The following is a 16,230-nucleotide window of genomic DNA, read 5'->3' as shown; positions in this document are numbered from 1 at the left end:
CATGATTTTTAGAATTTTTTCTTAACAATCTCTGGCCATTTTTGCCTGCCCCTGACATGAGGTGTAAGGCCCATTCTAGTAGCTGAAGTTAAATACAATTATAACCCCAACCTTCCCGCATTTCTAAAAATGTGAATGGAAGTTGAGCAGTTAATCTCAGGGCATTTGTACCCCTAAAAAGCCTCCAAAAAAGGAGCACCCCTCATTTATCTCTTCAGCTCACTACTTTACTTCCACCAGAATGATCTCTAGATTTCTTGATGATGTTCTAAAACCCAAAATGAGTTTTACTTTGTTTAAAAATATATTCACCAAGGTTGAAAGATTTGCTATGATTATAAAAATTGTGACAAATATCCATCAGTTCATAGGTTTTTTAAAAATGTCATTCAGCAACTTATGTGAAATATGATTGCTATTGTAATTAATTGGGCTATTGAGAATTTGGGGGATATTGATAACTACATATTTGTAATACTGGTCTTTAACAATGAAAAATGTTACCTTGCTCAATTCATTTGCTTCTACTCCCAGTGGATCATAGCTAGATATGAAAAGGAAATGGATCTCATTTTTGGTGAGAACACCTTGTATTCTATATTTTCTTAGCTGACACAGTGTGTCAATGATTATAAGCTATATTTTTGAATTTTCTAAGGCTCTTTCAGGCTTCAGGCATGGAGACATCAGGCATGGAAGACATCCAGTGAAAATATGTGGAATTGGGAGAGAGTTAGGTAGCACAGTGGATAGAGCATCCAGGCTAGAGTTGGGAAGTTCTGGATTCAAACATGGCCTCTGACACTTCCTAACTGTAAGCAAGTCACTCAACCCCCATTGCCCAGCCCTTACCACTCTTCTGTCTTAGAACCAATAACACAGCATTGGTTCTAAGACAGAAGGTAAGGGTTTAAATATGTATGTTTTTTTAATTTTTAAATATTTATTTAATACATACATTTCAAAATATATATATGGAGTTGGGAGACTGGATATGATTTGTTAGAGAAACAATTAGTAAATCCAAGAGCACATGGAAGGTATAACAAAGCTTGAAAGAGATTATAATGGGCTTTGAATGCCAGATGATTTTAAATTTGAGATAAGAAATGATAGGGAGTCACCTGAGTTTATTGAATTGATAACATGGTCTAGCCTGCATGAAGGTCACTTTGACAGCTGAGTGAAGGATGGACTTAGGGTAATGTAAAAGGGAATATTGACCCGTTATTGATCAGTGTTAACAGCTGTCACTTGTTCTTGACCATTAAGGTAATCAACTGTATTAGCTTTAGGAAACTGCTGGAGACTAGTTATAAAAAAGTTATTCCTATTTATTGAACTATTAAAAGGAAAGGAAATAAAAATAGTAATATTGAGTTGAGGTATTTACATATTTCCCTAACCTAAGAAGTTCTATCTATAAACCCATTCCCAAAACTATCTCGCAAGAGATTTTCTTCTTTGGTAAACCAAGGCTAACCTCTCTCCCTTTCTTATCTTATTAAACTATTCTAAAATATATCTTAATATAGTTTCCTTATATAATAAACTTCTCCAGCAATCTTCCTGTGAATTTCAAAACTACTCAACCCTGTTCAAACCATTCTTTAGAGGATGGGATTTGGCTATTTCCTGACCAATAACAATGGAGATACTTGGAATGACAGAATCAGGTCTTGGAAACTACAATCTCCACCCTACTCAGGGTAACAGGATTTAGGAAGGGCTGCAGCAAAGCTCAAGATTTAATTATTTGAGAATATGACCTTCAACAGACATGGGCAAAGGGGACAGACCTCTGGGCAGTCCTGGGTTAAGCTAGAGCCACCATTGGCACAGGTGAGACACAGGAAGTGAGGTAGAGGAGAGCTGAGGAGGCTGGGACTTCCTGTGTAGAGGGAGAGTGTGGGAGTTGGAACCTGGTGTTTGGAGTGGAGGCCCTCAAACTGTTTCTCCATTTTGGTCACGTGAGTGATAGGGACTGATCTCTTTTCTTTGCCTCGGCTATCCAAGGCCTTGAGCCTTTGGCCCAGCCTAAGCAGAGTGAGTATTTAAGCCCTATTCCCTTCTCTCCCCTTTCTCTCTCTCTCTCTCTCTTTCTCTCTCTCTCTAATACCTTTCTTCCTCCTGTTAGTAATTTTAAAAACTCCATAAAAGGTTGACTGCTGACTTGAGTTTTCATTTAGGAATTACATAGCTGAATTCCTTGGCGACCTTAAATTAACATATATCAGTCTTTTAAAGTGATTTCCATATCACATTCCTCTATTTATAAAGTGAAAGGTTTTTCTTCTTGCACTTGGGGGGGGGGGCACTCAGCAGGAGTCCATGGCAGCCACAGTCTGAACTTGAAGCTTCCCTGTCTGAGCTTCACCTGCCATCTGCTTCTCTCTCTACTGGCAAACTCTCTCATGAACAAACTTTCTTCTCTCCAAGCTGTTAACTTTCCAGATCTAGTTTCCAAACTTCTCCCAGAGGGATCAGAGGGAAAATCTTCTCCTATCTGAGTGTCTACTTCCCAGAGCAAAGTGTCAGAGAGGCCAAGAACAACCAGTAAATCCCAACTGCCCACTCCTAAGAGGTTCTCTGGCAATTCCATCCTTCTGACCTCCTCAGAATTCCTTATTTCCTTAAAGGCTCTATACCTCTCTATGCCAAAAACTTACTTTTCTAACAATCCATTCTTAATTAAACATTAATTAACTCTTAATTAACTATTTCTGTGGGGAAAGACGTGATGAAGGCCAGTACCAAGATGGTGGCAGTGTCAAACAAGAGAAGAGGGGATATTCGAGAGATGCTACAAAAATCAAACCCACAACAGTTGGGGGGGGGGGTGATAAAATGAAGAGTCAGCAATGATACCTGGATTATGTGTTGCTCTCAAAGGGAAGTCTGGAAGGGGAGAGGGCTGGGGGGAAAGATGAATTCGGTTTTGAACATGTTTGAATTTAAGATGTCTACAGTTCAAGGTGTCCAACAGGCAGTTAAGAGATAGAAGACAAGAGTTCAGTTGAGAGAGATTAAGGATGAATAAGATTTGGGGGCAGCTAAGTAGCAGAGTGGATAGACAGCCAGACCTACAAATGGGAGGTCCTGGGTTCAAATCTGGCCTTGGACACTTCCTAGGTGGGTGATCCCAAGCAAGTCACTTAACTCCCATTTGCCTAGCCCTTATCACTCTTCAGCCTTGGAACTAATCCATAGTATTGATTCTAAGATAAGGTACGGGTTTATTAAAAAATCAGGCAAAGTTCTCAGTTGAGAGGGTGGGATGAGGAGGAATCAAGGGAGATTTCAGGAGGAGTCTCTATCAGTATTAGCCTTCTAACACTACTTTTGAGAGTATAGACTCCCCTAGAAGGAAAATGATTTGGAGAGTTCCGTTAAGCATTAACAAAAGATAGAAATTCTAGTTCCCTCACTACTTCATATTGTGCCTTCTCTTAGTAATGGGCTTGATCTTCTTGGCACTCTGTTGAGGAAATTCTCCTCCTTTTCCTTGAAGGCTATATTCCAGGATTTTACAGCCCAGGAAATCCCTCCTCTTCTATACAGAAGGTTAGGATTCAAGACCTCTTGAATTTCAAGTGCTAGAGCCAATTCTCAAGAATGCTCACCACTTAGCAATGTGGTTCTCCTTATTAGCCCATATCTTGGACTGAGAGATTATACCATCACCTGTCTGACACTGAAGTCAAGAACTATCCTTAGTAGATCATGGGCATGAATGGAAGTAAACTTTCCCCAAAACAAAGTTCTGAGATTGTGTTCTTAGAATCTTTCTGGAAAAAAAAAGAGGGAAAGGAGGGGAAAAGGCCCTCAAAGACCTGTTGTTTTATAAGCCAGTATCAACAGGAGCTCTTTCCATGAAAGTCTGTCCCACAAAGGTGGCAGTGAAAGAATTCTACTAGCATTAGGGTGAGATGTCAAAGGGTATGTCCATATATTCCATACAAAGATACAATTAAACTCCAGAGGTTTAACCACCATGTGGATCATAAAATGAGGTAATTTCTGTGAAAGTGCTTTGCAAACTTTATGAGGTATTACTAGACTGATGGAGTACACCCATGATTAACCAACGAGGGTTATGTATGAAGGGGCAGCCTAGTGGAGTGGATATGACACTGTTACAGGATCCTAAAGACCTGTGTTCAAATCCACCTTAGACAAATGACCCCAGGCAAGTCACTTAATCGTTCTGTGCCTCAATTCCTTTATCTATAAAATCTATAAAATGAGAGCTGAACTTGATGATTTCCAAGATCCTTTCCAGTTCTGAGTCTGTGATTGCATGTCCTAATGAAACCCCCACAGATCCATACTTTCTTCTCTTTCAGGGATCAAGTTAAGTTTCTGCCCTCCCTGATGGCTTCAAACCACACTGATCTTTTTCTTTTCATCCTTTGCTTTTTTTGTACATGTCTGTGGTGCCCAGTTGGTACCCTAGGTATTTTATAACCATGAGAATCATATAATTTATTATTTCATGATGTTGTTATATACACAAAATACTGATTTAACATGGCACCTTCCTATATCTTTTCCTTCTTGTGCGCCTTCTTTAACCCTATGGTGTCTCAGACTTCTGTATTCTCTAATGCCTAGCACAATGCCAGGTACAGAAATACCTAATGACTTTTCAGGGAGAAGTCAGACTTCTTGGAGAACTAAGAGGAAACAGTCCCTAGGACAGCATGGACTTAGAGGTTTGAGTCCCATAAACTTAGAGGTTTGAGAGTCTAAGAAAAGGTGGATGTGTATGGATGGGATACTGTACAGGGAGAATCTGGGATTGTGAGTGGCGAGTTCTTTCATTTAAAATGTTAACTAAATCAATTCTGGAAAAGTGTTAAGAAAACACACGTCCCTCCTCTCAGCAGAGTTGGATTCTATGGTTGTGGGATGCAGTATATAGGGTCTGAAAGGGAAATGCCTCAGGTACCCAAAAAACAAAAGGGCAACAAGTAAACAAGAAAAGAAAAATTTTCATTGAAAATTGTTATGGGCTTACAGCAAACTTTCCTTACCCAATCCTGATCTCAGGACTGCCTTAAGGACTCATAAGTTTGGCTGGGTTCCTGGGAGATCCAAATCCTGCCTCTGGCCTCCAATATGGGGCCTAACTCTCCCCACTCTGAGCCTCTCAGACTTCTCTGGGAAGAACACTCAGGGTTATTGGGGACACTCGTTCATTATTAGGATCTACGTCTGCATCTGTGAGGTAGTTGTTGGCCTGTGTAAGAAATACATACACCCAAACCCTGGGTCAGGACGCTCAAGGGAAGGCACAGAGATCTCTCTGGAATCTTGCCCATGCCTCTCCAAGGGAGACCTCTTCTTGTCTTGAGGGAAGCAGGAGAAGGGCACAATTTCTTAACAGGGAAGCGACTACACCCACACGCTCAGCCTCTGCCCACCTAATACTGGTTACACAAAAAACCACCACAAATAGTGAGTAAATTCTTTTATATAAACAGACAACAGAAGTTGAAGAAGTTTTGCAGATTAGAACATATTAGCAAATATATGGGATTGAATAAGTTGTTTAGAAAGGCAATCTTGCTCTTTAAGCTGGAGTGATTGAGATCGTGCTTTTTTTAGACAAGAGTGAGGTGAGATCTTGCTCAACCAAATGAATTGCCCCAAAATACCCAGGGAGAAACTCCCCCAGATCTCTAAGAAAGCAAGCTAGAACTTAGGGGCAGGCTGAAGAGCCAACTTCCTTTACACGTCTACAAGAAAGTCTTTCTCCTGCCTGGAACTGGTCTGGACCCAAGTGAGTGTGGAATCTTGTGAAGAAGGAAGGCCTCTCTTCAGAATGTTCGGCACCAACTCTACCCCTCAACCCAAGCACACATCACTCTTTCCACCCATTAGGAGAGTCTCATGCAGACTGCTCCAGGCTTGGCCAGAAACCCTGGTCCCGTTGCCAAGCGCCTGCCTTTTAACCCGTACCGAATTACTTCTTATCCTAATGTTCTTTACCACCCTTCCCTACCACTTAAACAGCTGTGGAACAAAACCTAGAGGAGCTTGTGCAACCTTTCAACTGGGCACATTACAAATTCCTGTTGTGCAACTCGGGTTGGGATCCTTTTACTCCTCCTTAGCTTCTCTCTCTCTTACACACACTCACACTCTTTCTCTCTCTCCCCCTCCCTCCCCCACCCCCAGAAGCTATTCCAAGTCTTCTCTCCTTTCCTTAAGCTTCCTGTACATCCCAGCATTTCAGCTAAGGGTCTCTTACTTTCCTTCCTGAGAAACCGAAGGTCATTTTTCCGGGGTTCCCTCATCTCCACTTCTCTTTACATCAAATCACTTGACGTCACCCCCTCTCTCCCCCCTTGCCTAATCTGTAACAAGGCCCTTCTCGTCAAGGTTAACCCTTCTACACCGCTTTTGATCCCATCCCCTCCTTCTAAGTTTTCTAACACAGTAATCTCAATCCCCCGCCTCCTCTGATCTTTTTTTTTTAAACCTTTACCTTCCATCTCAGACTCACTACTATGTATTGGTTCTAAGGCAGAAGAGCGGTAAGGGCTAGGCAATGGGGGTCAAGTGACTTGCCCAGGGTCACACAGCTACAAAGTTTGAAGTCACATTTGAAGCCAGGACTGCTTATCTCCAGGCCTGGCTCTCTATCACCTGGGCCTTTTTAACTTTTCCATATTTACTGTTTCCCGACCCTCAAACCTATCCAAGTCTCCTTCATTCTTAAAAAAATCTACCCTAGACCCTAGCCACCTTCAAGCCATTAGCCTAGCTCTCTCCTTCCTTTCTTGGCCACGCTCTCAGGAAAGCAGTCTACACTTCCTCTGGTCTACACTTCCTACCTTCTCTTCCCCTCCTCTCCCTCCAAGGCACCAGTGACCTCTCACCTGCCATGTCTTCATCTCTGCCAAACCTCTGAAGGCTCTTCTGAATATCTGCGGCTTTCGGTGACTCCTTCCCGTCTCTCCTGTGACTTCTCAGGCTGCTTTCCTGGCTCATCCTCCTTCTGAGGGGAATCCCCAGCCTCTTCCCCGGTCTCTCACTGACCCCCTCCACTAGGACAGCTGTATTATCCCCGTGTAGATGACCCCCGGACCTCTCTGCCCTACATCCCCAACTGACTAGAGAGCCTTTGGGACGTCCTGGAAGGCCTGGAGTCATCTCGACCTCCTCAAGTCCAAACCAGAAATCATCCTCTTCCCCCCCAATCCATCTCCCTGGCTCTCCTCGGTCTCCCGTGGCTCCTCACTCTCCCTTGGCTCCCAATTCCAGTTGCCAGTTGCCAAAGCTTGCTATGGACTCCCTCCCCTGCCTCTGGCCCTTCAATGAGCTGCCCCGGCCCACCCGACCTCCATCCAGCCCAGAGGGCTCCTCTGTTTGCATCCTGTGCTGGGGCGCGCTTCCTCCTCCCTTCCAGCTCACAGAATCTCTTCCCTCAAGAACTGCACCTCCTCAGAGCCCTTCCTGACCCCCCCACCCCCCCGTTTATGCTCCTTCTACAGTTATGCCCGATCTAGCTATATAGGTAGTGCGGTCTATGTGTGTGTAGAGATAGGATACGTGTGGGGCCGCCATCTTCCCCGGGGATGGAGCGCCCCGAGAGCGGGGACGACTCTCTGGCTTCCTAGTTCTAGGCAGCCCGGGGAGGTTACAGGTCCTGCCCCAACCGCTCCAGCTCGTCCAAGAAGAAGTCGAGGTCGGCGGTGCTCAGGGCTGGGTTCGCCACAATCAGGCGGAAGAAGTTGGGCCAGCTTCGGTGGGGCTGGTAGCCCACCATCATGGAGCCCTCTTTGACCATGCGCTCCTTCAGCACCGGCGCCACCTGTGGGAGACGTGCGGGACTGGGCATCAGCCTGCAGGGGAAGGGAAGCCTCCCCCACCCGCCCCGCCTCCATTAGGACAGGTGTGAGCCACTTAAGGCTCCTCGGGCACAGCGTGCCATTCGTGGATCTCTCTCCCTTCTGCACGGGCCCAGTGGTCATCTGGTGCAACCCCTGCGTCCTGCAGTTAAGGAAACTGAGGTCCGCAAGGCTACGTGACTAGTCTAAGATGGCCGAGGAGGTCACAGAAGCAGGGTTGGAATCCAGATCTCGGTGGCTCTCTCTCTTCTCCCACAAGGTGCACCCCAAGCCTTCACCGGCTCCCCATCCTCTGCCCCCGCTTTCCCTCGGCTCTGCCACATCTTATCCCCTCCCTTCCCCTCTAGACTTGATTCTTCTTCCCTTATCGCAGGACAAAGCCATAAACTCCCTAAGGGCAGGGACGGCTTCATTTCTGTCTCCATCTTCTCTCCCCTGCACCACGGGAGAACTGCCCAGGGGGTGGGTCACGGATGGCGTATTCCGGGACTCAGCCCTACACAGCCTGCCCTCCTCAGGGCGCCGCCCCCCCCTTTCACTCTGACCATGGCCTCTCACTGTAACCCCCACTCAGTAAGGTAAAACGACAGAAGAAAGAGCCAGAAGGGGCCTCACCACTGAATCGCTCAGTTTTACCCATGATAAAATGAGGCCCGAGGAGGTCAAATGCCTTGACGGTGAGCCACAGAGGGAGGTTTCAAACCCAGTTCCTGGGTCTGCCGCGCCGTCTCCCCATGGGGAGGAAGCCAGGTGGAAGCCCCTAATCCCTGGCCCCATCCTGGCCCAGCTCCTCTCGGGCTCTCCTCTCGCCTCTCCCATCCTCGTTGCTCCACGCCGCATCCCGCCTTCCCCAAGGGGCCCCTCTTCCCCACGGTTGTCTGTCACTGGTCCCTCCATCCTCTCTAGGACCAAACTCCCAAAGGGAACATTGGGCACGAGCCCATCGACGTCAGTGCTTCGACAATGGCAAGGATCGGGTTTGGGCGCTCCCTCTGCCCACTCAACTCGGCCATTTTCAAAAAGAGCAAAGGCAAATGGGGCAAAGTGACTTGCCCAGGGTCACACAGCCAGGAAGTATCTCTGGGCCACCTAACTGCTCCCACTCACAGCCTTTTTCAGGTTAGCAGCTGGTCCTCGCGAGCTGCTATTACTAAAACTCCTTCCTCCCCTTGGCCAGCCTAGGGATAAGCTTCCTAAATTCAGCCACGCCAGTCCTTCTCATCACTCTTTTATCTTCTTGCATTTCAGAAACAAGGGCTCCCCTGGCCAAGGAAAGTGGAGCCGGAGGCGGCAGGCGGCAGAGGCCGGCCTCCCCGGGGGCTTGGGGAAGGAGGGACCGCGCTCACCCACCTGGGAGAGCTTCTGGCCGTAATCCGGGCTGTCCTGAAGTCCCCGAAGACTGGGGGGCACGTACCAGAAACACACGTTCACAAACTCTGGCTGGGAGGGAGCAGAGGCAGAGCACGGATCATGGGAGGGAGCAGACTACGGGGACAGCCACCCATCACTCCCCAGAGGGGGCCGTACAAAAAAGGGGTGAAGAGGGGGGGGCTGTACCTCCATGACCAGCTCAAAGCCCTTCCGCATCTTCATTTTTTCTACAAGGTATCTACAAAAGAACAGACGCCACAGGGTGAGGGGAAGGAGGGGGGGTAAACGGATCAGATCTGGCCGAGACCTAAGAAAGGGTGACCGGGAGGACCCGAGAGAATTCCCAAAGAAAGCAACGCCACGGGAGCAGCATGACCGTAACAACACGACCGGAAACACAGATCAAACTAAACGTTTTGGCCAATTCTGAGTCCAGCGAGAGGAAAACCTATTCCCTTCTCCTGGTGGAAAGGTGGTGGACAACAGGCACAGAATGCCGCCTGAGTAATACCTACTGAGGCCCACGTTGTTCTGTCCTAAGAGAGAAGTCGGGGGTTGGTTAAGAAGTACCTCTGACGTGAAACACAGAGAAGGTGTGAGTAACATTTTAAATAAACACATTGACGTCATCAGAGGCAGCTTGGCACAGGGGAGAGAGCCGTCGAAGGCAGAAAGTCCAGGGTCCGAGTCTCCCGTCTGAGAGACGCTGGGAGAGCCAGGGAGGCTCTCAGACTTTCCTCCTCCAGGCAGCTCTCTAAAGCTGTAAGGGACAGAGGAAGTGCCAACCCGCACTGGCAACAGAAAGCTCTTCATCGGAGAGCAATGATGGGGCAGACTCCAGTCTGAAATGACACGTGTTGGCTTTTTTAAAGCCTTGCCTTCTGTCTTAGTACCAATTCTAAGATGGAAGAGGGGCAAGGCTGGGCAATCAAGGTTAAAGGACTTGCTAGGAAGCCTCTGAGGCCAGATTTAAGCCCAGCTCCTCCCATCTCCAGGCCCGATGCTCTACTCACGGGGCTATCTAGTGGATTTAAACGATCCATTACTAGAAAAATAGAGTAGGGCAAGGTCACGGAGAGAAGGGTAAAAGAGGAAACGAAGAAAGCAAAAGAACAGGAAAGACGACCAAAACCGAAGGTAGGGAGAACTGGAAAAGAAGTGAGGAACAAAAGGAAGATAAAAAAATGGAGACAGACAGACGGAGACAGAGAGAGACAAGGCTTAGGGAAGGGTAGCCTCAGAGAGCGACCGAGACAGAGAGATAGACAGACAGAGAGACGGACAGAGGGAGGAGGAGAAAAGACTCAGGGAAGAGCAGTCTCAGAGAGACACAGACAGACAGACAGAGACAGAGAGGGAAGGAGACAAAAGACTCAGGGAATGGCAGCCTGAGAGAGAGAAAGCTGCTCTGAGGGAGTAGAGAATTGGGGGGGGGGGGCCTTCTTGTATGCATTATGGCCACATGTGGGGCCCACCACACGGGTTCCGTGGATCTATGTTGGTCTTTCCACTGACAGGGCATATTTGTGTGAGAGGAAGCCTCAGGCTTCGGAGAGAAAAGTTCTGTTACTCCTTTTCTGTCCCTGATATTTCATTAAATGTTGTCCTGAAGAACGAAAACAAAAAAAGAATTGGGGGATACCCCCCTACCGGGTGAGGGTGAAGGCCCAGTCCACGCGCTGCTCCAGCCCTGATCCGCCCAGAGCCTTCCACATAAGCCACAGCTTCAGACAGTCTACACGACGGCCACACTGCACAACCTTGTCTCCCGTGTCCAGAGCCACATCGTAGAACTTGTCTTGCTGAAACAGGTAGGTAGCCTGGGCTCCATGACAGTGTTTCAGCAAGTTCTACAGGGGAAGAAGTCATAAGAATGTCCCCCAACACCATTACCTCCAGGTCCTCCTGTCTGAAGCAGGAGAGAACCAGGGAGGTCATCCTATCCATCCCCTGCCTTGTCACCAGAATCACAGAACTTTAGGGCTAGCTAGAAAGGTTCTTCAAGACCGGCTAGCTCATATGAATACCTCCGGGGCTAAACTTTGACCTAGTAGAGATGGTGAATGGATGGTTCAAATCCAGAGCGGACAATGCCATATGGTGAAACGAGCCCTGGACCTTGAGTCAGAGGACCTGGGTTTGAATCCTGATCTTTGTTGTCAGTATGACCCTGGACAAGTCACTTGACTTCTTGGCTTCAGTTTCTTCCTATTTTGAATGACCTCTAAGGTCCTTTACACCTCCAAATGTATGATTCTGGGTTTTCTCCTGATTTTAAGTTCTTCCCCAGCTCTAACCAGGAACTCCCCTCACATAATTCCAGACTCGAGCTTCTCTCTTTTGTATAAAACCCGGATAATGGAGGATAGAGAGTTGGAGGCTGTCAGAGGTATCTGATCAAGGGAAATGGAAAAGGAAGGAACATGCCCTGGGGATGAAGAGGGAAGAGAGTACAACAAGGGGTTCAGGGAGCCCCACCGAGGTGTCCCGAAGGAGGAGAGCTGAGCACTGCAACCCAGTTGCGAGCAGCTTGTGGGGATTCCAGGACACTGAATCAGCCCTGTGGGGAAAGTAAAACCAGGGTCATCCTGCGTCTCTCGCAGCAGCCCAGTCAAACTGATCCTGCCCAAGCCAGCCCAACTCTCTTTTCTTCCTCAAGACTTCTAGAGGCTCCCTGGCTCCCTAGCCTTGCTCTTGTCCTACCAGTTAGGAAGTCCTTTGTTATATCTATCTCCTTCTTCAAGATCCCTCAATTCTTCTTTCCTTCTTTCCTGCCCTCCTGACTTCCTTCTTTCACAACTTCCTCAGTTTTCATTTCTTGCTTTGAGCCTCAGGATGTGAAAACAAATCCAGATTGGTGATAATTCCAAATTTCTTCTCTTTTCCTTCAACTTTCCCCCAAAGCTTTTAACCAATGGTGTATCTATCTCTCCCTCTACAGGAGAACCCGAGAGAGAGAACAGAAAAAGAAAACCAGGAAAGAGAGAGATAGAGTCAGAGACAGAGACAGACAGTCGTGGACAGACAGAAATGGGCGACGAGAAAACAAAGGACACCATAGGCAGGCGACAGAGGAAACACAGAGGGACCAACTGAAGAAACAAATAGTCTGGGACAAAGACACATGCACGCACACACACATACACACATGAGCACAGAAGCACTCTAGGAAACTGTAGAGGGGGCAAAGGGTGCCTAAGAGAGGAGGTCAGGAGCTCATCCGTCAGCACCAAGGCTTGCACGGGGCATGATGCCAGTACTGGAGAGGCACACTGTGCCTAGGGGCACACACACACACCTCTTAATGCCTTCCAAGAGGTGCCGGTGTGTCTGAGACAGCAGGACGCTTCCACCCCAGGCTGCCTGTTGGAAGAAGAAGTATAAGGAGGGGAACAAAGCTGCTTCTCAGATGCCTGCCCTTTTCCCAGACCCCCGGGCACTCACATCCACATGGAGCCACAGCCCGTGCTGCTGGCACACGTCAGCGATGGCCTCCAGCGGGTCGAAGGCTCCCAGCACCGTGGTGCCTGAGGTGGCACTGACGAGGAGTGGCACCGCACCCTGGGGGTAAGGACAGTGGATGAAAGGGACTTCCCCTTGCACAGCTCTGAAGATTTCCCAGCCCGGCTCTCCCAGCCTTTCCCCTCTGCACCGCCACAGCCCTGAGATCATCGTCCCAGACCCGGAAAGAACCAGGGACAGCATGCAGTTCAATCCCCAATTTGATAAAGGAGGGCATTAAAGAACAAGCTGGACTTGCAAGCGGGTGTCTCCAGAAGCTTCTCGATCCTTTGTCCCTTGGGGACGGACGGTGCGTACCTTGCAGGCTCCCCAGGGGAGGGACAAGGTGTCCTCTCTCCTCCAGCTGGGGGGCCCATCCCTCCCCCACAATGGGGCCAGGTGAATGAGAGGCGCCTGTGAGCCAGAGACCCAGCCCCCTTTACCTCGGCCTCAGCTTGATTAATCTGTTTCTCCAAATCCTCGGGGATCATCCTTCCCCTAGAAAGGAGGCCAGAATCCCACTGAGAGGACAATCCCAGGCCCTGATCGGGCAGCTCTCCGCCACTCTTACGGCTCGGATAAAGATCTGAAGCTCCCCACCCCGGCCCCAGCCTTCTCTTCTCTCACTAAACAGCCTCGTTCTCCCCTCTCGTGGGGCACCATCATTCCCAGAGGGGGAACCCAGGCTCTAAACGTGGGGTATGGCACGAGGGTGAGGGAGGCAGAGGCTGGCGAGGGGGCCTTGGGTTGCGCATCCTCATGTTACAGAGGAGGCCCTGGAGGCTGCCCGACGTGCCCGAGGCCACACAGGCAGCTTGAACCCTGGCCTTCTTCGGGAAGAGAGGGCTCTCTTGGCCAGCAGGGCAGAAGGGCCCACGTGGAGGGAGTGGGCCAGCCTGAAGGCAGGAAAGAAGAGGCGCGTGGAGCCCCGCTGTGGGGCCACAGGAGCAGAAAGGAGCTTCACCTTTGGTCAGCCTTAACCAGGCGGATGCTGTCCGTGCCCAGGCCCAGGAAAGCTGCTCCTTTCTGAATGGAGTAGTGACTCTGTGGGAGGAGAGCGGCCAGTGAGCGTGGCTTCAGGGGGCCCCTCGGGGGAGGGAGAATGGGGTGGGGTGGGGGGACAAAAACGGCGGCCCCCCCAGCTGAAGGCGGAGCAGCCCAGAGGGCAGGACAGCAGGAAGGGGAACCTCAAACCTCCTGTGTTGTGAAGATGGCCAAAGGTGGCAGTGCCCGGAGTCCCCTTTGTTTGCAGTCGGGATAACGCTGGTAGCGTGCCAAGTTCAGTGCATACATGTTGGAAATGGAGCCACCTGTCCCGGGGAGCACGTGGATTAGTCGGCGATGAAAGCGGGGAGCCCCACTTGCCTCTTCTCCCTCCCCCCACGAGAGCCCAGCCCTGATCCTGGGACGGTCTGGCAAGACCAGGATCCAAAGGCCCCCTGCACCTCCTCTCCCTGCCCTCGGACCCATTTGGAGGGAAGAAGAGGGCAGGCTAGCTTTTGCCAGCTCATGTGGCGTCTGGGCACAGGCTGGGACACCAGAGCACATTCCCGGGCTCCTACCTGGGCAGAAGACCCCGTCCCCACTGCTCCAGCCCACCAGGGCCCGGAGCTTCTTCAGCACCTCCTCTTCCATGAGGACAAACACTGGAGCGATTTCATATGTGTACCTGAGGGAAGAGGTGCGAGTGTAGACAGGGCAGGGGGAGAGCCCGGAATCTGCCAGCCGAGGGGCAGCCCTGGGGCCTCCAGGCTCCAAGAGCTCCATGTGCCCACCCAGACAAGGGAAGCGAAGGGCAGGGAGTGCCCGTGGCCACACACCAGCCTGACCTCGAGGAGGGGGAAGCGCCAGAAGGCAAAGTGAGACGAGACAAGAGCAAAGGAAGGAAGGAGGGTCTTCGGGAAGCAGATGGTGGTCCTGGGACGGTGGCACAGGACAGGGAGGCGTCCTCCTCCATGGAGCTTCCCTGCTTCCCACTCCCCCTCTGAGCGAGGGTGGAGGACACTTACTGGCTGGTGTTGAGGCTCTCCGTGATGATGCGACCGGCCAGAGCACAGGGGTCAAGCCCCGAGAAGAGCTGGTTGAAGAATCGCGGATGACCTGGGGCAGCGGAGGAGAGCAGGGAGGTGAGGACCTCTCGGGATGCCCAGGCCCAGCTCCTGCCCCATCCTTCCATGCCCCAAGGCTCAAACCTACAGGTCTTCACACTATACTGGATGATGGTCCGGCACCGATCAAGGATCTGATCCTGCCTCTCTCCTTGGCTCCGCAACTCCAAGTCAAGCAGCTTCCTCAGCTCCTCGGGCTCCTTCCACTCACAGACCTGGGGTGGGGGGCATTGGTGCCAAGTATGAGGACAGAGGTCTCACTTTGGCTAGAGTTCAGGAATAAGTGCCCCCAGGAATAGGGCCTGGGACCCATTCACACAGAAAGGAAAAATGCACACAAACTTACAGAAGCAACTCTCTAGATGAATATGGGGGAAACTGAAAAGCCACCAGAATGAAGGAGAGTTGTGGTTCTTTGGAAGCAAGAAAAGGCATCATCTGACAGAGTGGAAAAGGGAGAAATAGTCTACGTTCTAGTAACCTTAATTTAAAGAATGTTTTTACGTTGTTTTTTCTCAATCACATGTAAAAAAATTGAGAACTGTCATATTTTGGAGTTCCAAATTCCCTCCCTCCTCGAGAAGGCAAGGACTTTAGTGTAGATGATCCAGTGGAAGTCACATAAAACCTGTTTCCAAGCTGTATTCTTTATGAGAGAAAGGAAGAAGGGGACCCACCTTTTCAGAGGCATCGGTTCCTTTTCGAACAGCCTCATCCATAACAATCCCAAAGACATCTTGAAGCAGGGCTTCACCAGCTGACAGATCCCAGTGTGGGGAGAAGTGATTTGATTCAGCCATCTGAAGATCTGCAAGTTAGAGAGGATGCCTCGATGGGTCTGGAAGCCCCAGTGGGCCTAAGCTACCCAGGAGTCAGCAGTGGCAAAAGCCAAGAAAAGAGAGAGAGCTCCAAAGAGCATCTAGAAAGAGACAGACTAGAAAAAAGGCCATGAGCAAGACCAGCAGCCACCCTCCACCCTCCCAGGCAGCAAGCTGGAGAAGGCTGGGAGTCTCCAATGGAGCAATGGGGCTGGGACACACTGGGCAGAAGTTGGATGGAGGAAGGCTAGAGGTATAGACAAGTCATGTGCTCGTGACATCATCTCTGATGACCACTGGACCATATGGGGAGGGGGGAGGGGGAGTTGGAGGAAGGTTTCATGGTGAGAGATAAGTCTCTTAGAATAAACATTAGCCCAAAAGCTATGATGTGAAAAGGAGAAGAGCAGGGTCCAAGTTAAAGGCTTATGTATGAGCTCTGTTTACTATGGGGGTGGAAGAGAGGGGAGAGGGACTGGGAAAGGGGGATTAACAATTTCAATCAAAAGGAGATGTTTAAACATGAGGCAGGAGCATTAGGGAGGGTCGCAGAGCCCAGGATTTCCCTCAGTA

General features: G+C 49.7%; 1 protein-coding gene across 2 annotated transcripts; it reads right to left on the bottom strand.

The window, feature by feature from the left end:
• Positions 1-5,458: 5,458 nt before the first annotated feature.
• Positions 5,459-15,641, bottom strand: CSAD (cysteine sulfinic acid decarboxylase). 2 transcript variants are annotated; one of them, XM_007502983.3, is made up of 14 exons: positions 15,517-15,641; positions 14,928-15,054; positions 14,741-14,831; positions 14,294-14,400; positions 13,926-14,041; positions 13,696-13,775; positions 13,175-13,229; positions 12,675-12,791; positions 12,529-12,593; positions 11,709-11,790; positions 10,881-11,080; positions 9,417-9,468; positions 9,210-9,299; positions 5,459-7,822 (listed from the first exon to the last, which is right to left on the bottom strand). In XM_007502983.3, exons 1-14 carry the CDS (start codon positions 15,637-15,639, stop codon positions 7,649-7,651), a joined length of 1,479 nt encoding a protein of 492 aa, XP_007503045.1. In that variant the 5' UTR covers positions 15,640-15,641; the 3' UTR covers positions 5,459-7,648. The 2 variants fall into 2 exon arrangements, with proteins under 2 accessions (XP_007503045.1, XP_056654120.1); XM_056798142.1 differs by lacking the exons at positions 10,881-11,080; positions 11,709-11,790.
• Between the last annotated feature and the right edge of the window lie 589 nt (positions 15,642-16,230).

The sequence above is a fragment of the Monodelphis domestica genome, chromosome 5, assembly GCF_027887165.1.
Source record: "Monodelphis domestica isolate mMonDom1 chromosome 5, mMonDom1.pri, whole genome shotgun sequence".
Lineage (NCBI taxonomy): Eukaryota > Metazoa > Chordata > Mammalia > Didelphimorphia > Didelphidae > Monodelphis > Monodelphis domestica.
Note: the sequence above shows the minus strand (reverse complement) of the source record. Positions and strands in the feature narration are given on the sequence as shown.